The sequence below is a fragment of the Pleurodeles waltl genome, chromosome 2_2 (genome assembly GCF_031143425.1).
Source record: "Pleurodeles waltl isolate 20211129_DDA chromosome 2_2, aPleWal1.hap1.20221129, whole genome shotgun sequence".
Classification (NCBI taxonomy): Eukaryota; Metazoa; Chordata; class Amphibia; order Caudata; family Salamandridae; genus Pleurodeles; species Pleurodeles waltl.
The window spans coordinates 869,206,593-869,231,012 of NC_090439.1; the positions used below are offsets into that span (position 1 = coordinate 869,206,593).

At 41.8% G+C, this 24,420-nt stretch overlaps 1 protein-coding gene across 6 annotated transcripts in view; it reads left to right on the top strand.

Moving 5' to 3' along the window:
* Positions 1-24,142, top strand: part of MATN2 (matrilin 2) — a 508,152-nt gene extending 484,010 nt beyond the window's left edge. For 4 of the 6 annotated variants that reach the window (XM_069220521.1, XM_069220525.1, XM_069220526.1 and 1 more), the window contains 4 exons: positions 1,572-1,613; positions 7,774-7,863; positions 15,863-15,959; positions 23,726-23,920. In XM_069220521.1, the coding sequence (XP_069076622.1) occupies positions 1,572-1,613; positions 7,774-7,863; positions 15,863-15,959; positions 23,726-23,777 (281 nt within the window). In that variant the 3' untranslated portion in view covers positions 23,778-23,920. Of the gene's footprint in view, positions 1-1,571; positions 1,614-7,773; positions 7,864-15,862; positions 15,971-23,725 lie in introns of all 6 variants that reach the window. The other 2 variants (XM_069220527.1, XM_069220524.1) reach the window with 1 other exon arrangement.
* The last annotated feature ends 278 nt before the right edge of the window (positions 24,143-24,420 follow it).

The window sequence follows — 24,420 nt, forward strand, 5'->3', positions numbered from 1 at the left end:
CTTAAAAATTAATTAATACCAATACATCCCTGAAACATGGTATTTGTAAAGCGCCCAACTTAGTACTGCTGATTTGCATCCATATTATATACTTTTCCCCAAGGTAATGATAATCATGTGATCCCTTCCCAGGGCCCATCCATCCTTGTTTACTTTGATTTCATGCCAAACTTGAAGGTGGAATAACGTAGTTGGAGCAGACACAGACAGACTTAGAAAGACATGAATATGGAAATGTAGACATCCTGAACAACCCTCAGCACAAATGGACCCAGGCCTCAAAAGACGATGTGCTTCGCCAATACCAAGTGACATAACATGATAATCTCCCCTGAGCTACTAGGTGTCAGTATAGTGTTGAAACCCCCTTTTGATTTATGTATTTTTGTACACTGCCCCAGCCTTTCTGCAATTCAGAAAGAAGCTAACAATACACCTCTTCAGAGATAACTACGGGGCCTTTTCACAATGGCATTTAGCACGTGAAGTTGTATTCCTGTAGTAGTCAATTATGTTTTCTTACATGACTTAGCAAATTGGCTCCAAACCCTCTACAGTGGGAGCATTTAGCTAATATGTAAGAACAATTAGTACAAATATAAAGGTCTGCGCCCTAAATCCACCATTACTCATGGGGAGTTGTATGTTTCGAGGCAGATTCACAAACCCGTCAAGGGTCTGTAAAAGGGTACTCCTGTGGTACTGCTTTCATTACTCATAAATGCTTCTGTGAATCTGACTCCCGACTCACAAACATCAGGCTTCATTGTAAAATATCTTGAATCTTAACTCAGGGCCAGTGGCGTAACAAAGGCCCTCCGCGGCCCGATGGTGCAGTGGGGCCCCTGAGGTCCAGAGGCTCCCCCTCAGCACAGCACCTGGCCTGAGTGAGTCTGGAGGGGCTCCCCCTCAGCACAGCACCTGGCCTGAGTGAGTCCGGAGGGGAGCCCTCTCCATGTTCATTGCAGAGGGGGGCTTCAGTATCCTTACACCACTGCTCAGGGCTCCTGTCTCTTGTCCAAAGCTCCATTGCTCTCTAGCTAGGACTGCACTCTGTAAATGCATATACAGCTGGGATGAAAGAACATTCTGGCAGTGGTTTGATTTTCTGTGTTTTCTTTTTTTTTTTTAATTTAGAGTCAGTTGTATATAGCGTGGATTAGACCCTTAAGTGACAGAGGACTTTATATAGGACTGAGCTCCAAGTTGCGGGTTACAAAAGTGATTAGGGCATACACTGCAAATTTAAAAGGGAGAATACAGTATGATGGTTTAACAAGGTATAACATAATATGCACATTAGGAGGAAAAATGTGTAATAAGACTAAAACATGACACAGGCACCCCTAAAAACAGGGCCTCTTCTAGCTGCAACTGAGTATTTTAATTAATGTATGCCAGGAAACCACTGCCACTCTTCAGCCATTCAGCTAGATTAACATTTTATCTATAGACTATTTCCACAAGATACCGATTCTGTGTTGATAAGGGTTGATTTCACTTTATTGTTTATATGATTTTGAAAGCTATTCTTGTTATTCTGTATTAACACATTTCTTTGTTTTGCCAAGGTTTGACCCAAAGAAATAACCAGACAGAACATATTTTCCCAGGTAAGCATCTATGTCTTTGTTGGAGTAGGAACACTCCCACCCAATTCATCTTAGTTGCTCTAACTGTTTGTTTTTTCAGTAATCGAGCATTTTGAAACCTTTACTGACCTCTACTTTTTCGCCTTTTCTTCATACCATATGAACCCGAAAGCCTCCTTTGTTCTGCAGCTCTCTGTTCAGTTGTAGCCAAGATTGTGCTATTTACACATAAGTACATGCATGATCCTGAAGAATGCTTCATCCAATACTGTTATAGAAGGTCTCTGCGCACTAGTGCTTTTTCACACTATCCAGTGCTTAATTTGAGGCGGTAGTTTCCAGTGTTCGGTACAGTCACTTAATTGTCAACACTGGCACTTATGACAGTCTGCCACATCGTGGCACTGTTTGTCTGCTTTAGAGATGAGCCCAGCAGCAGTTGTTTACTAATTGAATATACATTAAAATGACTGCCACCCAAGCTATCCTTACAGTTTGGGGCCTGGAATAGTCTGGATTGTCACACGTGTAGGAGTGTGCTGGTTAGTAGTAGTGTTGGTGCTGTCACTGGCAGTTCTGGAAGAAACAAGGGTGGTGCAAGCTGCAGTAGCCCCCTGATGAGGGCCCTGGTACTTATGTTTTTACAAGTTAAGCACTGCGAATTGACTCATTTTGGTGTTTGACAAGAATCACTGAAAGTTTCAGAGTTAAAGGCATTTATTAAGTGTACTGTTCAAAACAGAATGCTAGGTGAAACCCACCATAGGGTGCTAGATGATATGGAATGTGATGGAGACTGCATTATGACAATGCTCTATTCCTTCAGCGTTGATAGGCTAACCTTTCTAGACGGAAAAGATATAGGTTCACTGCTACTAGTAATGGCATTTCTGAATTCATTAGCATACCCAGTAATGTAGTTATGTCTCTTGAAAAGACAATTTGCACTTAAAGAGAACAGGTCACAGACTCTAACACTCTGGGATAGTATTACAAAAAGTGCTCAGGGGATGCAACAGGCATGTGCACCTGCTTTGCGCGCCCCCGGGCACTTTGGTATTACAGAAGAGGCCACAAACACTTGCGCAGCCCCTCCTGAAATACTGATTGCGCCGGCACACATGTAGCGCCAGCGCTATCATGAGAAGGCATTCCCTCATTTGCATGGGGACATGGCCTCATGCAGATGAGGGAACCACTTTGCACCTGCGCCTGCACCGTATTACAAACATGGGTGCAGAAGTAAACATGCCTCTAGGAGGCTCACTGAAAGTGCGCCAGAAAAAGGTTGCACGCTTTCAGTACGCCTCCTAAAGGCAGCCCTCTGGCATGAGAGGGGGTCCTAGGGACCCTCATTTATTTAAGTTTACACAGGATACAGTTCACCTTAAACCTGCCTCTGAGGAAGGGTGTCTTCCAAGGTCTAGGTGTAGCCAACATTCACAATCCTCCATGTGCTCAACTCCAGTAAATCAGGCCTGGGCATTAGAGGTTTGGCATGGGGGTTGTTACAGAGAAGCTTCCCAGGCTAAGCTCTGTGCACAGTGTAGAGTGGAGACTCAGAATACGAGGATCGAAATATACACCCAAGTTGTCAGAAATTCCATACACGTAGAGCTGCTGAATACCTAGCTCAGTGTGTGTTCCGGGGAGTAGCTGGTATTTTTACAAACGTTGAAGGATGACTAGCACTCAGAGCGATCTGAACCTAGTTCTCTAAACTGTTGGGAGTTCACATATTTTTGTGCTACGAAATCTATTTTGAAATGGGGGAGGCAGGAAGCAGATTAGAGTGGCATTTTCTCTGTAGCATTTTATAAGAAAGTTGTTTTTGGGCTGGGACGCACCATCTATGCACATCGGGCCAGGGTTGGGGCACTCATTGGTGAAATCCACTGTTTTCTCATACACAGAGAGGGGACATAATGGAAATTTGGTTGAAATTCCTCACACCACTTACCAACCATAGAGTGTTTAATTTGTGCCAGTGGTTGCAGGTGGTAAGTGTTTGGCACGGGCACGTCTTTTTGTACAGCAGGATTAATTTTCTTATCCTCAGACGTGGACATAGAGCAAGAGAGACAAAAAAGGATATGGGGGAAGAGAAGGGTATGAAAAAAGACAAAGGGAAAAAGTGGGGATGGAAGAGAACTTGAAAGAGAGCCTGGGACAAAGACAGGAGGGTGGTGTAAGAAGACAATTCAGTCTTGATATCCGGCAACCACTGGCAGGAGGCTCCTAAGAAAAACTTTAGACCCCTGCACTTAAAAAAAAAAAAAAAAAAAAAAAACACTGCCCACAGTCCACACAATAAGCAGCCTCACTACAAGACAATGTTTGTGGAATGCATAGAATTTATTTTCCAAAGATATTTTTTTACTTGTTTCTAATTTATGATAACTCTTCACTTCACAAATATTGCATTAACACCAGTACTATACAGTACGTTTGAACAGAACACTAGAAGGTGAAGTACAAGCACAACACCCCCATTACAAATGCCACTACAATGCAGTTGCAACACGTGCAGCACCACACTAGAATAGCTGCACCACTACAACTACGAAACTACAAACACTAATTTCCTTGCATCTTTGATTTCTGTGCTGCTCCAGTGGATGCTACTGAATCCCTTGCAGCAACCACATAGGCTTTTTCTTTTGTGTTTTGCCCCTTTATATTTTCAGAGAGTTGCAAACCGTTTCTTAAATGTTTTCCTTCCCAGGCCCCTTTCTACAAGTAGTCAAACGCATCTATTCATCCTGTGCACATTTCATTCTTAACAAGGCTTAACAATGCTCTAATTTTGCTGCTCCTTACTTACTAGACTAAATATGAGTGCTGCAGGTCATTCTTTACATCACAGGGGTGAGCCCAAAATCAGTCAGGGACACAAAAATAAGATCCTTCAATAATGACCTCAAAGATTGCAAACAAAAGTTCATAAATTTGGACAGATCTTGATTAAGAAAATACATGCCTCAAAACGGACTTCTCTGTGAACAAGGATTGGCAAGTCAGTGCATCTGGCTTGCATTGTATTGATGTCACATGGGCTCAAAAGAAATGTATGCCTGTAAAATACACTGTAGGCACAGGATGGATCCATTATAGCCTTAGATCCCGCCATAGCGGGCTCTACCGGCTATTAAAGGCCCGCTCACGTGTTGAGGGCCTTTAATAGCCGGTAGAGCCCGCTACAGCGGGTTCTAAGGCTATTAGAACATTATGTCATTAGAGGGCAGAATGTTCTCCTAAATAAAACAAAGGCTTCACGAAACCAGAAGGGATTACAATCCCCTCAGGCTCCGTGAGGCTTTGTTCACAGCTGCTGCTGTGAACAAAGAGAACATTGGAATGTTGGCGCTGCGGGCTTTTACCGGCCAGTAACAGCCCGGAGCACTCCATTGTTTTCAATGGAGCTGCCAACGTTCCAATGTTCTAATATTACTTGCATGTGAAATTGTGAATTAGAAAATGAATGTATACACTACATCTTCATTTTCACAATTTAAAGTCAGTTCCACAGTGTAACCAGCTGCAATATGCTATGACCCGCTTTTGGTCTCATTAGCGCTCAGAAAAGGCAGCTAAAGTTCCTTTCATTATACCTTCCACTCCATAGAATAAAGCCACTTTCTAAGCCAAGTAAAATCTATTCAGGTCATGAGCATGTTTGAGCTCACTAAATATTTTTCAACCAGTTGATAATTTGCTTGAATCAGCACGTGCAAAGCTTTCAGCCATCCCACCCAGGCCTAATATAGCCTGAATTCATTTTAGTGCAGCATCAGCAGTATCCGGGTAAATGTTTCTGTGGCCGGGGGTGTCCCAGCTCCAGATCATAGCTCTCAAGTACCTTGTCTTCACTTCTTAGTATATTCTGAATGTATCATGCTTCTCCTTTTTCCCAGTAGAATCTGTAGTTAATGCTATTGTGGACAAGTTAGGGCTTTCGTTGAATCTGGAGTCCAATTCCAGTGAATCAATTCAAGTGGATCATAATACCTAGATGCGTCTTTTTGTCACAGTCTCACATTAATGTCTATATGCCAGGAAGGTTCTTATGCACGGTTAAGGTTTTTCGTTTAACCATGTGGGTTCATAGCGCCCTTCCCCATGATCTCCTCCTGTACAACCCAGCATTAGCGCCGGCGGCTCTGGTACATGTGCATCCCGCAGCTGGACGGGCTTGCAGTGTCGAGCTTGATATACAGACATTTAGGGTTGCATCAGCAGAAAAGGGGTCTTTAAGCCTATTCATCCTTTCTGGCTTTAGGATTATCATGGTTTTCAAAGCTTCACCGCGTTCGATTCGTGGATTCAACTAACTTTGGATCGGTAGCAATGACTTTTGTCATTGAGTGCCCTTTTAACTAAACGTCACCTGTGTCTTCTACTCCTACAATATCTCAGAAAGACTCAAAGGCGCCGTCCTGAACGAATACTCGCAATATTTCAGTTTAATACACTACACGCACTCTGCCTCAACTCTGAAGATCCGACGCAGCTCTTCCTCACCTGCATGGGTCTTTCTTGGTTTTGATTTTACCTTTTCCTTCAGATACTTATCAAGCGAGTTTGCCTTAAGCATCAGTTAGTGGACACAATAATGCTGGTATCATAGCATCTACAGGCGGTGTTATATGGTTCAATGGCTGTATTACATAAAGTACCATGGCGGTGCACCAGGCATGTGCTCCCGCTTACTGTTCCGCCTGGGCACTTTGGTATGACAGATAGGGCTGCAGACGCTCGCGTGCACCTTCTGTGCTTGAATAGCACCAACACCATGCTAGGGGGCGTCCTCTCGTTCTCATGGGGATGTGGCCACATGGAAATAGGGAACGTTGCCTCTGCATCCAGACCGTATTATGGCCATCATTAGGCGCACTGACAGGTGGTGTACAGTTAGTGCACCCCCTTCACCCCAAAAGACACCTCTTGAGTGGAAATTGAGGTCCCAAGGACCTCCCTAGACATCTCCCTGCAGGGGGGTGCAGTCACTCACAGCACATGACTCCAAAGGGATTTATGTGCCCTTGCGAAGTGCAGGCAAGATGCCGTCTGCGCTGTGAAAACATATTACAAAGCCTACCTGCACGTGTTTTGTGCACTGATAGGTTATCTATCTCTTTCCAAAGACGTCGGATTCAGAAAGTTTCGAAATTTGCAACGCACAATTACGCTCTTCGAGGCACAGGGAGAATAGATTCCTTTAAGATGGGGCCCGGGTTGCTGCTGTATAAAGAAGTCACTGATTCACGGTATCCGCGGGCTGATGGTGCAAAGAATTGTGCCTAAGCCGGACTGGCGAGTGGTGTTGGTGGTGGGGGGGAGGGGGGGGGGGAGAGAAAGGGGGCTTTGACTCTGGAGAACAGTCGTGAGTAGAATGTTGGTGGTTTGTGTTGGGAATTTCTCAGTAGCTTAATCTATGTAAGTGCAAGAATATATAACATCCAAGCAGTGTCACTGGGATCTGCCCCCTCTCCAAAGACACCCGAACCACTTCTTCAGCAGCATAGGCAGCCAAGCGGAGAATTGTTAAAACATGACATTTATTCTGAAAATCGGTGCCTGGCGCAATATCACAGAAATTACTAGCTAGCGTTTGTCTTCACGTTGCTCCCTTGAAGATGTAGGGCGCAGTCTAGACATGCTGGCACTCTATAAACATAATAATAACGTCACTTGTCTATGCTGCCATTAGACGTGGTGACATCTATGATTTACTGTGCATTGAGAACAGGCATCCACCCCAAAGACGTGGACATCAACATTATTAACATCATAGAATGTCTAGCGTCAGGCTCGCTGTGTCGCCGTTACCTGGACTCGCTTCAGTGGAACCATATTCAGCCGCTCGACAGCAGCGCCACCTGCTGGAACATCTATCGCACATACATGCAATCATTACTACTTACAAGCCCTCATTTTCCCAGGTTCACGGTGCAATTATGTCATAATTGTCGCACTTTTTCTTTAAACCAGAGTAGATTGATCGAATTTTTTCCACCTACTGACAAGCTGATAATATCCCTATTCACAAATGTGTGCTGCACTGAGAAGAGAAAAACAACGCTATAAGTAACTCCTCTTTAGGTCTGTCTTGGCAAGTGGAATCGTTCAGTTGAAGCTTTAAATGAAGTAACACTGGTTTTGTTTCTTCCCTCTTTCCCAGATGTCACAGAGAAACCCGCCCCAAGCAAAGGAAGCAAAGATTCTGGTTCTTGCTCGATACCCCTCAACCATTTCAAAGCTGGGATAGAAGGTGAGATTGTTTCAGCCTTCGATGGCACGTTGCAAAACCGCACTCTGTGCATATTTTAACAAATTCACAATAACCGGCTATGTAACCGGCAGGAACCTGATACACAGAAATTACCGTTGTCTTTGTTGCTCTCCGTGTAATAATGCATTCTGAGCACATTACATGGCCTGCAGAGTAATTGCCAGGAGCTAATGGGAGGCCGCAATATTCCAGAAACTAGGTATTTGAATTTCCCGTGGATTATGCTAGAAAATCCACCTTTACAGTGGAATATTAACCGATGTGCCCCAAGAGGTCACCCAAAGGAAAATTCTTTCAAATTCAAATGTATTTTATTTGATTGATTTAGACCTCAACAGGTCAACAATTCAAAAACTCATAAAATATCACATAAAGTAGTTAAAAAACATAGCCAGCACTGCAGAGGACTGTAGTTAATACAAAGATAAAAACTTTAAAAAAATGTATACAGTAAGTTACACACAAATTCACCTGGAGGTGACTTTGCTAGAGCAATTAGGTCATTGATTTTAAACACACCATATTTAAAACACAAAGGTTTTTATAAAATGGATCCTCACCTCTACCGCTTTCCTACAAGGACAGGTATATAAAACATGTTGGACATCTCGAATCTCTGGATTTCTTCCACTGTCTCGTAACACGATTTAGTGGGGGAGCAGGCCTAAGCATAGCATGATTATACACCACCTAGTTCTATGGCCTAGTGTAAACCCCAGATACGTTTGAGGACTTTAATTTTAAAAAAATTATCAGCGAGGGGTCTATATATCACCAGCTGGGAGCAATGTGTGGTGTCCAGGGTAAAACCTAGTCTGGGCATCAAATTCCTCATAAACAGCTTCAAATGCACTGGTGTCCATGTTTTCAAATGGACGATAGAACACTGGAATTTCTCTAGTGCAATCACAAGATTGCTATTAAAGGTATATAACCTTCCATCCCAGAGAGGTTCCATCTCTCAAGGATGCGCTCATGGAGCCTTCAGTCGCATGCAGAAGGTTATAGGCCCACCTGATGACATTTGCCAATGACCTAGAATAGGCTAGGTGTAATGCCTGTTTAGGGGGTGGCTTGGGTCAAGGATGTAATCTTATGAAGAAGCCTTCCTTCTTATGTTTAGAATTGACCATTAGCTAGCAGGAATATATTCAAGTGCATACAAGAGGATAGGAGGTATCTTGACCTGATAGATGTCAAGAAGGATTTTAAAATTTCTCTTGCAGGAGGCTGAGTAAAATCATTTTAAAGCACCTTCATGGGCAGTAGCCCTAACCCCTATGGGGGGGAAATGAGAGCCACATTCTAAAGTCTGCAAGAACACCTTCCCTAAATAGGTATATGTTTCAACCACTGTAACTGGCCTTCCTCCTAGTCCTCAGTTTTGGGGACAATACCGCTTCCTCCTTCTGAATTGTACTACGTTGGTTTTAGAAATGCTAAATTTTAGGAAGTTTTCCTCAGAGTATTTAAATAGTGTGTCAATATTACGCTCAAGACCGATAGGAGTAAGGTCTAGACTCACCACATCATCAGCATACATTAACACATGCACATTTTGAGATGCAAAGTTTGGAGGAAAGTTCCTTGCTTTTGAAAAACAAACTGGTATATAACTAAGAAATGAATAAAATAGAATGCATCCCTGCTTCAGTCCATTGTGTGTAGGTATCCTGGGAGTCAACCCTTTATCTCCCCCTATAAGAACTCGGCTCCACGTAGATGTGTGTAGTGAGACTATTAGCCAAAGTAGCGTACTGGGGATTCCCAGGCTCTCTAATTTCCTTCATAGGGTACATCTATCAACCTTATTGAATGCAGTAGAGAAGTCGACAAACACACAATAAACAACTTGTGATTTAGTCACCACATACCTATCAATAACTGTTTGTAATATAGCAATATTATCTGTAGCGGAGTGTTTGGACCCAAAACCCACCTGAACTGTTAGAATCACGTCCCTAGAAATGGCCCAGTCCTTAAGGTCTTCCAAAATACTGGTGGCAGAAATCTTCCATGTATCATTGAAGAGTGCAATTTGCCGATAATTGCAGGGTGAAGACTGGAAACCTTTTTTGTGAAGAGGATCTGCTCTACGACCGGTCCAAGAGCTTTTAATGCTTGCTGTTCCATAAGCGGATAGAGGAACTTGCTCCATCCTACTGGGTCATCCTAGAGTACTTTAATGGGAATCTTATCAGGACCCATTGCTGCTGAGGGTCATGCTTTCCTTATATGCTTAGCGCTGGGGGCTGTCGCATACTGTGTTTGCTTATCGAGAGGCAAGACAACAATGGTCTCCTCCTGCTATGGCAACGTGGGGTTCGGCCCATAGAGTTCAGAAAAATAACTTATCCATTCCAGTTGTGGGATGGGAATTACAGAGGGCTTTTTGGTAATTCCCAGAGACTTAAATATGAGCTGCCAAAAGACTTTGCTAATTTTTGTAAGGCAGCTTTCTGCAAGTCAACCCAGTTCCTATCCATAGAGGCTTTTATGTAAGTCAAACATATTTTTCTTCGCCCTTTCCACATGGAGTGGATTTCTTCTAGCCATGACACAACGTAATCAATAAACTGCTGATGAATAAGCTTGTTGAGTTTGCGAGAAAGGACAGGATCTAAAAACCGTTTTTTCCTTGGGGACATTTTATTACTTGCCATAGACTTGGAGCAAGAGAATGGCTGCTGAAATATGCTCTTCAAAAATAGGATGGGATTACTTCCTTCAAGTGTATGGCACCATCTCAGAGAGGTGATCACTGAATTCATCTTGGAGATATTTTTGGAATTCTGTATGATTCGACCCCAATTGCTGACAATTAAAACCATGCCCTTGCCATCTGCTAAGCACCACAAAAAAGGTTTGTAAAAGTTTATTGCTAACTCTGTTTACAGTAATGCATGGTCACTGCCCTGTACAAACTCCACTTTGAGGATCTGAACTTTATTAAATAAGTTGTGACTAGTTATAATGTAGTCCAATGGAGAAAATTTGGTGACCCCCTTCCTAGTGACCTACTATCAGCATTTGGAAATTACTACCCGATTCCAAAGTGAATTTTATTAGGTTGAACAGCTCGACCACCAAAACAATAAATTTAGGACCCGGAGGAACATACAAATTAAATAAAAACAAGGTGTTGTTGAAGAGGCACATGTTTTTGGGAGATTTATCTTGATTCATTGTATGTTATTGTGAAAAGTATGAACAAGTTCAAAGTCCCCTCTCCGCAAGCAGCATGGCAAGACCGCCCTTGGCATGGCCTCACCGAACCTTAGAAGCAGTAGCATCTATAACACAATAGTTGATACAATCTACTTTAGCTGTAGACCAAGTTTCTTGTAGACAGATAATTGCTGGAGAAAATCACTGCAGTCCACTCTACTTTGAGTCTTCCTGACCAGCGATTTTCCAAGTGGTGTTGTTGCTAAAAGGGAAGTTTGAAGCCACCATTTGATTGGTTTCTGTTTAAATGCCTTAGGAGCCAAGGCCCAGCAGCTACATCATGTGTTTCCTCCTGGCTGGGCAGGCTATGGTTCCAAATCTGTCTGTCTCCATCCTTTATACACATTGTCAAAGTATCTGCAAGAATTGTACTATACTTGTCGCCATCACTATTGAGCGATGGTAACAGCTGCTTAACTCCCCGGTTGATAGCATACTGGTTGACAGAGGCTGCTGGAGATCTATGCTGGATGCCCACTACATCAAAACCATTTATGCGCAGCCTTTCACTTTCTAGGAGAACTAGTGATGGAATTACGCTGGTCCACAATTCCACCTAGGCTCTATAAAGATTTTGTTTATTACGAAAGGACATTATTTTTATTTTGGAGGTTAAGGAATAGAGGCGAGGGAGATTTTGTAGGAGTTTTGAAATTCTTAGGCGATTCAGAGGGTCATGTCTGTTCGCAAAACATCTGTTATCTCAAAGATACAAAACTGGTTTGTTGCTGCATTTGCCAACATTGGTCCTCTTTGAGGACTATTTCCCAGTGTTGTTTGCATAGGCAGGCAGATCACGTGAGGAGGCCTTGGGCTCACAAAACTAGAGGCTTGGGGCTTTAATTGCACTGTCTCCTCCCTGCTGGGAGGATAAAAAAAGCAAACTAGAGGCTTGCAGACTCTCTAAATTTGCCAAAGACACAACTTCTCCCTTTGCCTCGTCACTAGAGGGGGCTATAGACAGGTCAAATTTTACTTTGCTGGGCTTATGTTTGGAGATTCTACCATTAAGATTTCCTCTTTTCCCCGCCGGTTTCTTCATTTACCCCTTATTTCCGATGACAGGTTTCCCGCTGGTGACATGTAGTGGTGAAGAAGACGAGGGATACTTTAGAGAACTAGCTCCCGTTGTATAGTTGAATATTGGACAGCAGGGGCGAGCTGCTGTCTCTTCACTTGCCTCTAGGTCCGGTGAATGTTCGACGAACAACATGCGGAGTGAATAGACTGTTTCAGTCCCATCCCCCATCCACTTTCTCCTTTTTCCCCTTCTTGGGTACCACAGTAGTCTGAGTTGCACTAGTTTTGTGAATATATGCTGTGAGAATTGAGTTTTTTGACAAGCTGCGGTCACATTTATGAGCCCTCTCCTCAGGGGCAGCCATTGCAGCTGCGAGCAGGTTGTTGTGTTTCGCTCAGACCTCTAAAATTGAAGTCTGAATTTCCAGTGAGTTGTCTGAGTTGTTTGTTGTTTTTCTAATAGTGAAAATATGTATTCAAGACCATTTGAAGGGCTTGCAGAGAATCTGAGGTTATAAAATGCTCATGTTAAGGGTGAAATGATAATAATATAGGTAGACCCGGGGAATGAGATAAACTAGTATCCAATTCCTTTGCTTTGTGTACTATTAAATAGCAGAAGAGTCTCTTCTGGGGCTTGCTTCCGTCCAGGCTAGGAAGCAGGTTCAGCTCAATATCGAGGAGTGTAAACTCCAATGGAGGTGAACATATTGAAGGAGCCTTTAGGCTACCCTCTTGTTGCTTGTAACCGAGGAGTCATCCGTCATAATGCTTTCAGTATTGTCTACAACTTTTAGCATGGCTTTGTTACAATCTGTTTTTAAAATATCACTTGATTCATCACCTAGTACTGCTATACACTGTTTACTGTGGAATTTCATAGCTTTTTGATTGTCATTGTGATGAAAATACTATCTCCTTAATTGTGAACATGCTGCCACCACCTTTACTTACTACAAGACACTCAGACAGCATAAATAGCGAGTGGGCTTTGGTTGGAACTGAGAGCCTTGGAATGTACCTCTGGAGGAGAAGACATTCTACTCTTGACAATAGGTGGAAGCAAACAATGAATGAGTAGATAAAAGTTTGAAGATGAAATGAGCACCAAGGGGTAACACCCAGTTCAACAGTAAGCCCCTCATGCCTCCCTCCTTTCCTCACCCTCGCCCTTTCACCAGCACAAATCTCCTTCTAGCAAGCCACAGCGGGCAGAACAGACAATTCATTAAAGTTAGGGCGATTCTGTGATACAAACAGTAGCTTCCACAACAGCTGTGGATGGCATGCCTCATTACACAAAAAGGCCCTCCAGCTGAAGGAACTGACTGCAACCGCTAAATAGAGCGCCAATCCTCAGAAGGAATGCAGCAACAACTTTTGATGAGGGGCATGAGCACACTACTATCGCGGGTGTAGTATAGTGCTTGAGGTGGCCTTCAGAGTGGAAATACTGCTGAGCAGATTAAACCGAAGATCAGCACGAAATAAAGAGAGGAAATTGCCCAAAATCTGATCGGGCCCAAGTGCTGCCGCAGATCTCTCTCTGAGTATATATCTTTCTTAATGGAGAGGGGGGAACAGGCATGCTGATAGTAAGGGGAGCACACTGGTAGGGGAAGAGTAAGGCCTCCCATGCAGCAGGGGCATAGATAAGCTTAACAATCTTAGCAAACTCAGTGCCTAAAACAGGTCCTTGGGGAGGCTTACTGCCCTGATGCTGCCAATAGCCGGAGAGACTTAAGGATTGTCCAGAATGGCTTCCAGAGGGGAGCATGGGCAGGGCTGAGGGCAGAGCTGGCATATAGGATTAGGTCAGTGGACACAAGCCGCACCGGCCTACTGCAGGCCGCCTACGCACCAACTTGGAATAATACACCATGGCCTTCCACTTCACCTCTTTGCGCTCCCCCTTTACCTTGGTCCGTACAATCCATTTAGTCCGGTGGCACGCGGACAATATTATGCCCGCTTCCTTCCTGGTTATTTGTTTTCGTTCTGCTCCCCCCTGACCCCGGGAGCCCTAGAACTAATGCGACTGCAGCGAGAGGATGGAGAGGGGACTCAGCCTCTGAATCCCGTAGGAGAGCAGAGAGCCGGCAGCCGACTCATGCTCCCTGGAGCTCCTGGCCACGCCCACACTCACACCCGGCAGACTGCGTTCACGATCAGCATCTCGTCCAGCTCCGTCTCGTTAGACAGATATCTGACACCATCAGATGACAACTCTGCCCGACACAGCTCTGAAGTGTTGCTGTGGTGGTGTAAGGAAAGTCTTTTCATTTCAGAGAAAATGATCAAGAGCTTGAGTAAAAAGGAACTGCCTTTTGTCTTGTTTTTTTAGAAAAATGTAACTGCTTACAGAAACAGTAGCAAAAGCAAGCCTCTTTTTGCTTTCTGTTGCTCTTGGCAATTTTTCTCAAACTTGAGGGGGATCTACATCCCTATTTGTGTAACTAGAATATCATATTCATAAAACTTAAAACTTTACAATTTTTGAGAAAACAATATTGAGAACATTTGATTTTTGTTCATTTTCAACATGATGCCTATCACAATTACTTTTAGATTTGCTACAAGACATGTCCTACAATTAGTATACAGTAGTTCTGTGGTGTAACAAAGATCCCATAGACCCCTTGTTTTAAGGGGCCTCCAAGCTCCTTGGGGCCCCCCTCAGCAGGGGCACCTGAGGAGTCCGGAGGGGTGCCTCCATGTTCTTTTCAGGGGGCCTGTTCTGCTTTGCTTCAAACTAAGAGGGAATGAGGCTAAAGAATGCAATGAATGCAACACTCTTAGTCTGAGTTATGAATTTATTAAGGCACTTCCCAAAGGTTCAAATATAAGTATACGAAAATATTAACATGAGCATTTAATTTGAATGCAGCAAAACGTAAAATAATCACAGCAGTTGAATAATAACAATCAGAGAAAATGCAATATATCAACAATGAATATGTATTCAGTGACTAAAAAAATATATATATATATATATTTATGCATGTACACAGTAAAGCTATATAATTAGGAATTAAAAATGCATCACCATGGGGTTCGAATCCAACATCATCCTTGCCTTTGCCAACGTTAAGCTGTAGAACCCTGGACGGCTGAGGCAGGAGAAATTCTCCCCAATGGGCTTGTTGTGAGCAATTCGTCCACCCTCAGAAATGAGTTCCTTCTGCCTCAGCGCCAAGCTTCCTCACCTTATATACTTTAAACAAACTTAAGAGGAAGGTTCTGGTAAACCCCCTCCCTTTGAGTAAGTTGTCAAATTCAAGCGCTGGCTGTACTGGGTCAGTGTTGAAAAATACGCGAAGGATTGGCCAGATCCCAGGGTGTATTTCCAAGACAGAGCTCTACCCTTCTCTAATATAAACATTCTCATACTTGTACACTTTTATCAGCGTTGCACCCCCCCATGTATGTTCCCTTCCCTGGTGAGAAAAGCGGAAAAACATTAGCAGGCTGTTCATGGAAAAATACCTGTGCCACCGATGTGACGACATTTGCAGCAAAGCTAAGCACAAAATGGAGTCAGTGGTCAAGATGGAATCGGTGGTTAAATACAGATAGCATTACAGGGCCCCCTCCAGTTTCGTTATGCCACTCCAGTAGTGTTGGGTCCCCGGTCATCCATCACGCACAGGCTTAAACTTAGAGCTGACCTATTATGTATTTCATGTATCTCACTGATCTAAGGTGGTAACAATGGTTTCCGTTCTTTCAGAGAATCGCCTCGATGCCGCAGAGGAGCACTGCAAATGTAAAAACATAATGGAGCTACAGAACCATGCGAACGAAGACGTGAGGAAACTAACCCAACAACATATCCTTTGTGGTTCCCTTTTTTGTATAAATTGTATTTCAGCCTTTTCTTTTTACCTTTTGTGTTGGGAGGAGGGAATGCAAGGTGGTGGTCCATAATAAGAAAGTACAAGTAGCATATGCACAAACGTGTGTTCTCTTTTGGAAAAATTCTTGTTAGAAATTATTTTCAGAAATTAAACTTTAGGAACTAAATCTTGATCCCCACTTCCTTGGTGAAAACGTTCCCTGAACCCATTCCTAAGTCTCACCCTTCTAAGGCTTTGGTCCTTAAACGATTTTAGGCCTCTTGTAAAAAAAAAAAACTTGGCCCTAAAACCATTCAGCCTTGAGTTACAATAAAAGGGCAGGCAGTTATAACATCTAGTCTCAAATTTTGGTGTACTGTGGCCTAAACACCTTCAGTTATTATTTGCAGTTTGGTCCATAAATCCATTAACATGTCATCTTGGATTAAGTCCCCAAAACACTCTTAAATATTTTAGACATAGATGTTTATCATTGAGTTTGTCCAAATATTGGAACACTTCATCCTCTCCCAAATAATCTTCAGATAAGTTCGCACTTGGTTTACGTGCTAGATATTCTGTACCTTTCTTACTCAAAAGTAATCCCATATTTTCTAAAGCATATTTAACAACCATCATCTTCACACAATCTAAATCTTCCTTTTAGCAAACAGCACAGTCATCTGTGTTACATCTTTGGTGAACACCTTCAACAGCTTTGATTCTCTTGATTGAAGTGCTTTCCATCAAACGTCTGATAATTTTCCTTGAGTTCTATCCTTTATTATGTGGTATATCTATTCAATCAAGAGTGAGCTAAAATCATCTCATGGGTGTAAGCCTCCACTCCAGGTATAATGCTTTTATTAATAGCATTTCAGGGAATTCTAATAATTACTATAACACAAAACCCCTAAAACAGCCCGTCAAAATTCACATCTAATGCTAACAGACAAACTCCTTGTAATGCTAGCTGTATTATTTTTGTTTCATAAGCTTTGAGTAATGAGAAGATTGATCGCCAATCATAAAAGCAGAGAAATTTGTATAATTTTCCCAACACATACATTAGATGCAATTTAGTAATATTTATATGGCATTTACACTTTAATCTTAAATGAAACAATATACCCCAGAATTGATAGGGCTGTTCGAGTCAAAGTGCCTACAATGATCAGAACCCTTTGCAATAAGTCTTGAATCCAAAAAATAACACTTTTGTCTTATCCACATTAATTGTGAGATTGTACTCCCAATAAATGTGGAGCAGTTTAAGTTTTCTTTGCAGGCCACCGAGGTGTAGTCCAGGAGAACTAGGTCATCTGCATATAGCAGACATAATAGAAAGATAGCACCCATCCTTGGGTGGAGTAGTATGGGAACAAATTACTTTTACCTAATGCCTCTAGCAAAGCAGATAAAGAAAGTCCAACCTGGCCTGGTGCCAAGCTGGACTTCAACCAGTTCATTATCACAATCCACTGTTAGGCCCCCAAGCAATTTACCTCTACTTGTTTCCATTTATTTATTATTGACAATAACTCATTTGAATTACCCATACTTCTGAGCCTTTCCCAGAGCACATCTGAGTCCACAAGGTCAAAAGCCATCACCCAAAAGTCAGCGAAGCAGGAGCACAATCGATTACCTTGCTCTACAGACGTGTGAATGCCAGTCCAGAGGGCGAAGCAGTGCTTCACCTGTCTATATTTGTGACAGGACCCTTCCTGTTGAAAATTGATTAATTCCATTTCAAATGACTTATTCTTAAGATGAGTAAGAACTACGTTTGCATACACTCTACCTATCAATCCAAGACTGAAATTAGCCAGTAATTCCAGCAATTTGATGACTTGCTCCAATAGCCTTGCTTGTAAATGGCTTGACCATCACTCCATGCCAACTGTCTGGTATAATAACAACAGGTACCCAGAACAAAATGGAGCAAGTTGGTCCACACATTAATCAAAATTCTGTCTCAGCGAGGCACATCGTAAGTTATCATGCCCTGCTGCCCTATTAATTTTAATAGGCAAAATAGTTTTCTTTACACGTGTCATTAATCTTAAACGATTCATATCTACTGAGTATGATCCAGAGAATAAGAGACCAAAACTGCATTACTTCATAAATGAGTTAGATATTTAGTCCATGCATTCTCAGAAAAAAACACGTTCAATTTGCATCGAATTTGAACCACCGCAACTGTTTACCATCTTTTAATACCTTTGAGGAATAACTCTCAGAAGAACATCATTCATTTTTGGCGGGTTTTTAATCAAAATACGTCACCTTTTTCTCTATTGTTGTATATTTGCTTCTTTTTTATTTTATTCATAAAAATCCCTACCTTTGTTTTGCTGTATTTTCTATAGAGAAAAAGAACAGATATTCTACACGGAACTTTATTTGCTAAAGTCTTGTTGATTATGTAACTAGCTTTGTAAATAACAGCTCAATGATTGCTGAAACATGATATTGTCAAGGAGGGTGATGAGATCAAGACGTCAAGGTTCAACTGGTTGGTGATAAGACAGGCTGCGGTCTGCAGGACAGATTTCAAAGGTTCAAGAGTGGTGTCTCTGCTAGTTTGTGTTTCATAGGACTTAAAAGTATGTGAATCTCAGACTCTGAATTGAAGATGACCAGTGTCATCGATGACTGCACTGATGTTCTTTTCTACGCTTCGGGTAATTCATTGAGGCCCAGATTTAAGAAGCTCTAGCGCCACATTAGTGTCATTTTTTAAATAATAATGTGGTGTTAGGCTTCAAAACTCACTGCGCCATATTTACAAAGTGCTGCAAAGCGTGCATTGCAACACTTTGTGACCCTTTGCACCACATTATGCATGTGCTGTGCATAATGTATGGAAAGGGGGCGTTCCCCGTTAGGGGCACCGCAAAAATGGCTCAGTGGAGTCTAAGAGATTCCACTGAGCCATTTTTAACGACATTTATTAACGCCTGTACTGCCCTGGCGTTAAAAGGAGGCACACGATTTATTAAAATGGGCCTACATGTACTTTGCAGGACTAGCGTCAACATTTTTGACACTAGTCCTGCAAAGTATATCAATAGCGTAAAAAATGTTGACGCTATTGCCCCTACCCTGTGCCATGGTGCGCCTATATTAAATACGGCACACACATGGTGGCGGTAGGGGGGGGGCGCTAGAAAAGTGGCACTGCATTGGACGCAGCGCCACTTTTCTTACATATGCCCCTTAGGCTGTTAGCATTTTACTTAGACAAGAGGCTGCACGTATTTCACTAAAGTAAAATGTGAGAGTGAGGAAGCTCCGCTGTGGCTTCTGAGGGTGAAAAGGTCAAATGGTTGTCCCTAAACATGTCCATAAATGACAAGATTTGCTTCACGGCTGTCTATATACCCTTGCAACCTCTATTGTCATAAATAGGTAGTCTTCCCCCTCTACTTCTGAATCCAAATAAGCTCCCATCGGGTTTGTCAGTTCATGCCTCACCCTTAAAACTCTTCTATACAAGATCAGAAGCAACCCCAACATCCATGGTTTTAAAACGGAAGACAACTTTTAATGTCTGCCTAAGGGGATGCAATCACATTTCTGTGTCAACACACAGTAAGGCATAGCATAGCAGCTTAACCACCACTCTTTCAAGGGAGTATACTGAGTAGCATTACATTTGGTAATAGTAACACTGGGAATTTGCAGTACATATAAATGGTAGAAGTGTGCCAATATGTAAAAAAGTAATGAATAATTTGTTTTCATAATATTGGTTTCACCTCCCGCTTCATAAATAGCATACCCACAATGGCTTCTTTGGATCCATTAGCAGACAAAATCAAATCGCTAGGATGTCAATCAGAGCACCACATAGGATAGAAACATAAAATAAAATTTCTGACTTCAATGATATCTTCACAGAAGAATAAATCAAATTGATAAGACCATACATAAACATCAACATAAAATTCAAGTCATACTATATTAATATTGGCATAGTGAAGTGAATAAGTGGGGAAATAATAAAACAGACAACGCAGCAAGAAACAACAAAGGTTTTGGGTGTCATCAAATTAAAGTTCACTAGTGGGGAATTATATATATTTCCACACCTCAATCAGTCAATCAATCAGTGATTTTTAAAGCTTGGCTAATCACTTGTAGGGTCACAAGGTGCTGTTTGTGGGCATGCTGCTCAATCGAAGAGCCAGGTTTTGAGGTCCTTCCTGGACTGCTTCAGTGATGTGGTATGCCTGAGCTTGAAAGGTAGCGAGTTCCATGTCCGGGCTGCGAGGTAGGAGAAGGAACTTTCTCCTGCTGTACCTTTCCGGATCATGGAAACGGCTGCAAAGGCGAGCTGGGCCGAACGGAGACGTCTGTTGGGTAAGTAGAAGGAGAGGCAGTGGTTGGGGTATACCGGTACTATGTTGTGTAGTGCTTTGTAGGTGTGGATCAGGAGTTTGTATGTGATGCGCTTGTTGACTGGGAGCCAGTGTAGTTCTCAGAGGTGCAAGGAGATGGATGTATTTTGGCAGATACTGCTACAGGCCAGATTTAATTTACTGCTTCAGCAATCTAAGTGGATAGCCCATCTCAGAGAGTCTGCACAGTATAATATCAGATTCAAGAAAATAACTATTTTGTATTGAGAAGATCAAGCATGGCCTTTATATGTGATGTATTCATCTATGAAGATGCTTCAGATGTATATGAGGTAACTGTTATATAATATTTCCGCCATTTCTCAAGTTCTAGAGTGTAAAATAAATTATTATGTGAAGAAGAAACCTATTATAATGTGAGAACAACCATCTCTTATGCATCTCTTTTGGGTGGGGGCTAAAAAGAAAAGTAGACATTGGATGTACAAATATTTTGATCCGGAGTGTGTGGGATATTTTTACTGAAATGGTAAGTGAGGTAAAGGATTTTCAGTTGAATCCTCGCATGGCGGAGAGGAAGTCAGGGAAGGGTCTTTAGATAGGAAAAATATCAAGTTTTTTTAGTTTAGTAATCACTTTACAGCTGCAATTTGAACACTCTGGATCCAATTGAATTGGTATTTTGGAAGACAGAAGGTAGTCATACCGAAATTCCAGCTTGAAGTGGTTTAGGCAACCAACAATGCTTTCTATGGACAGGTTCTTGGATATATATGCAAGGGTGTATTTGAGCTGGCAAAGCATAAAGAAGACATTTTGGTGATGAAGTTGGCCTAAGATTACATGTTTAGGTGATTAATTAGAGTAGGATCTTTGGTTGTACAGATTTAGTAAAGGAAGTGGAATGCCATTTTTGTAATTAAAGTGCAGCCATCCATTATGGTCTTAACACAACGAGAGAGAAGGGGAGAAGAATTTAAGACCCACTACTGCCTCCCCTGGGCACACAACAAATAACACAAAGTGAAAAGGGTTTCATGTAGGTACAAAATAAAATTAATTGTACTAGACCGTCTGTATCCGGACTTCAAGACCTATATGTGTGCTGAATGTGGTTATCAGAAAAGGCTGAGGGGAATTTCTCCTTACAGATTAGGTGGTCTCACACACTATATAGTGTGATGCTTCATCATATGACCACCTACCTCCATACAGGTAGGATAGTACTACCTCGACGGACTCAACCTCCTCGTTAAAAGAACTTGGAGGGAGTGCGGAGATAAAGTTTATCTGGATAAAATCGTGATCCAGTTGTACTACATAGAGTCTAAAATCACCTAATCAATCTCCTGTGTAACATTACACCTTTATTGGCAGTGATTGTTGGTGAGATTAAAAACACAGCGGAATGCTTCTAGAGAAAAATGACTCAAAGAGTCACTGATAAATCACTGGCCAACATGTTTCTGCCCGCTAACTATAGACGAAGACGGTCTGGGGCATTTGTCAGGGCCTAGGATCCCTAAGTTCATGCACTAAAGAGTCATATGCTGAGCAGGGTGGCCTGCCTCAATAGGAGGTGGCTAACTGTATATAATGAGGAGGGCCTTAACAGGACGGGCCTGAGGGTGAAAGAAAATAATTGAATATGACGTGCTGGGCGGCAGACCATTTATCTTCTGACACACCCCATCCGGTTACCATCCACGGCTGGGGAGGGAGTCGGAGCGAGCGTCACCCTTTGGAGTAGTAAGCTGCCGGGGCTTCATCCACAGCGTCCCCGGGTGGCAACCATGAACCTGACAGATAAGATATGTTGTTTATTCCTCCATTTATTTTAATTTATTGTCATTTCCATTATCACTCCGGTTTCAAGAGTAAATATGGTAATGGTTACTGTCACGATGATGCCTATGAATTAGGGGGCTTCACTGAAATTTACCCTAATACGTTTGGTATACTTTTGGTATCCTTCAGGTCCTGGGTTGGGTTTACCTCTCAGTTTTCCTAGCGTGTTACAGTGCTTATCTTCTTATCTCCACTGTATGTGTTTCACTTCAGTTTTACTTCTATTCATGTTGATTCTATCCTATATATAGAATGTGACTACAAGGGGACATTTGGAATACACAGATAAGTTAAGTGTAGGCTTCTTTAATCAGTAGTGTGAATATATACATTTAAATCAACTGGAAACAGTGGAGTCATTGACACGTCGTGTTATGGGAGGAACTAATAGGTCCCAAACTCTTTAAACTGTGATGGAGTTAGGATGTCTTCTGAAACCTTGAAGGGGCAGCCCTTGCAAGTGGTTAATAGATAAGAGAACAATCTCTGATATTTCTACCCTGGTGACAGATCTGCTACAATTTGTATATTAAGTAAGAAGCTATTTGAGTTTATGTATTGCTCTTGACATACCACAGTAGTTTTTAGATTTTTGTAATGTCCTTGGAGGTGCAAGGTGTGACAGCTTTGTGTTAGTTGTAAGACTGAGCCTAAACCAATGCAGGTTTGAGCTGATCTCAGATTATATGGCATTGCCCTGATCAGTAGAAGTTTTAAGTGCAACACCATCAATGGAGGGCAGATAGTGATTGTCTAGATGTTACTCCTGCTGTGATAAGAGGAACAGTCAGCAATGGATCCATTGTAGAAGGTTAAATGTGTCTTACATAAAAAATAGACATTAAGAAAATAGCTCTGATAAATTTATTTGGATCCTTTATTGTTTTTTCTTCCAGAATGGTTTTCACCCAATTGATTAATCCAATCTGGACAACAACATTCTTGAAGAAACATTTGTTTCTTTGTGTTTGTTTTTCTCGTTTATCTGTTGAAAGGGGGAGTTCCCTCCCTTACCCCCATTTTTAATGGGGGAAGAGTTCCCCTATGTCCTTTCTCCCCCCTCTATTTTAACTCCTTTCTCTGTCTACCCTTTGTGGTGCCCCCTCCTTATTTCCCTCCTTTTCATTCAAATATATACATTTTACACAAAAAAATATTTTGTGTGTATGTATTTAGTCATTTTGGCATATTTCCATAATGAAGTTTCAGCAGCCTGATTTCATCAGACTGACTTTCTTAATTATGGATATTTATCAAAATGACAGATTTCCTTGTAGAATACTACCTCAGAGAGTCGCAATTTCTAGGTCCTCATTTTCTTCTTTACCCGTTCTTTTTGTTTCTGGATTGGAATTACTACTTTGTTGTTGTTAGTAGATTATTCTAAGTATGGTCAATGTTTAATCAGCGGCAAAACAGTTACGAAAATGTATGAATTTTGACATTCACAGGTTTGCAGCCAGTTCACTAAATTTAAGATTTTTGTTGAAATAATAACTAAGGGTACACAAGTCTGTCTATTCTTCTTAACCTACCATTACTAGAAGAGATAACAAAGCGGATGGAAGCCCTAGAAAATCGTGTAAAATGAAGATACTATGGACTGTACCAAAACACGTAACTACTTGGGCCAAAGACAGTGACTGATGCTAGTGTGATCTAGTACCCCACAGTATTGTAAAGGCTGTTCTGTGTTTGAACAACACCTCAGTGCTTTAGGACGATGAAGACAATCAAAATGGCAAAACAACTTCTGAATGTATTTAAAGTTGACTACAAGGGGAACAAATCATTGTGACCTATGCAAAATCACAGAACGTTATCAGGACCAAGGACATTTGTAAAGTTTAAGAATATGTACCGCTGTATCATATATGAATTTATAATGGTGTGTGATACCTTTTGTCAATAAAACCACTTGGAGAACGATTCTCCAATTTTGTGACAAAACCATAAACAGAATGTAGACTAAATTATTTATTATGTTATAACGCTATTCTTATGGTAGCAAGTTACCTCTAACACATTTTCCCTTGAAGTGCTTTGTTACAGGTTGTAGAAAAAATTAAAAGGCTATTTCTTAATGTGTTCTAACTGAGACCTCAAAACATATTGAGCTATAATTCTTCTGCACTCCTCCTTCACCGAAATAAAGGACAGACCTGATTTTATTACCTCAAAATGTTAAAGAGTTTCAAAGGCATTGGAAAAGGGTGTTACTAGAGGTACTTACA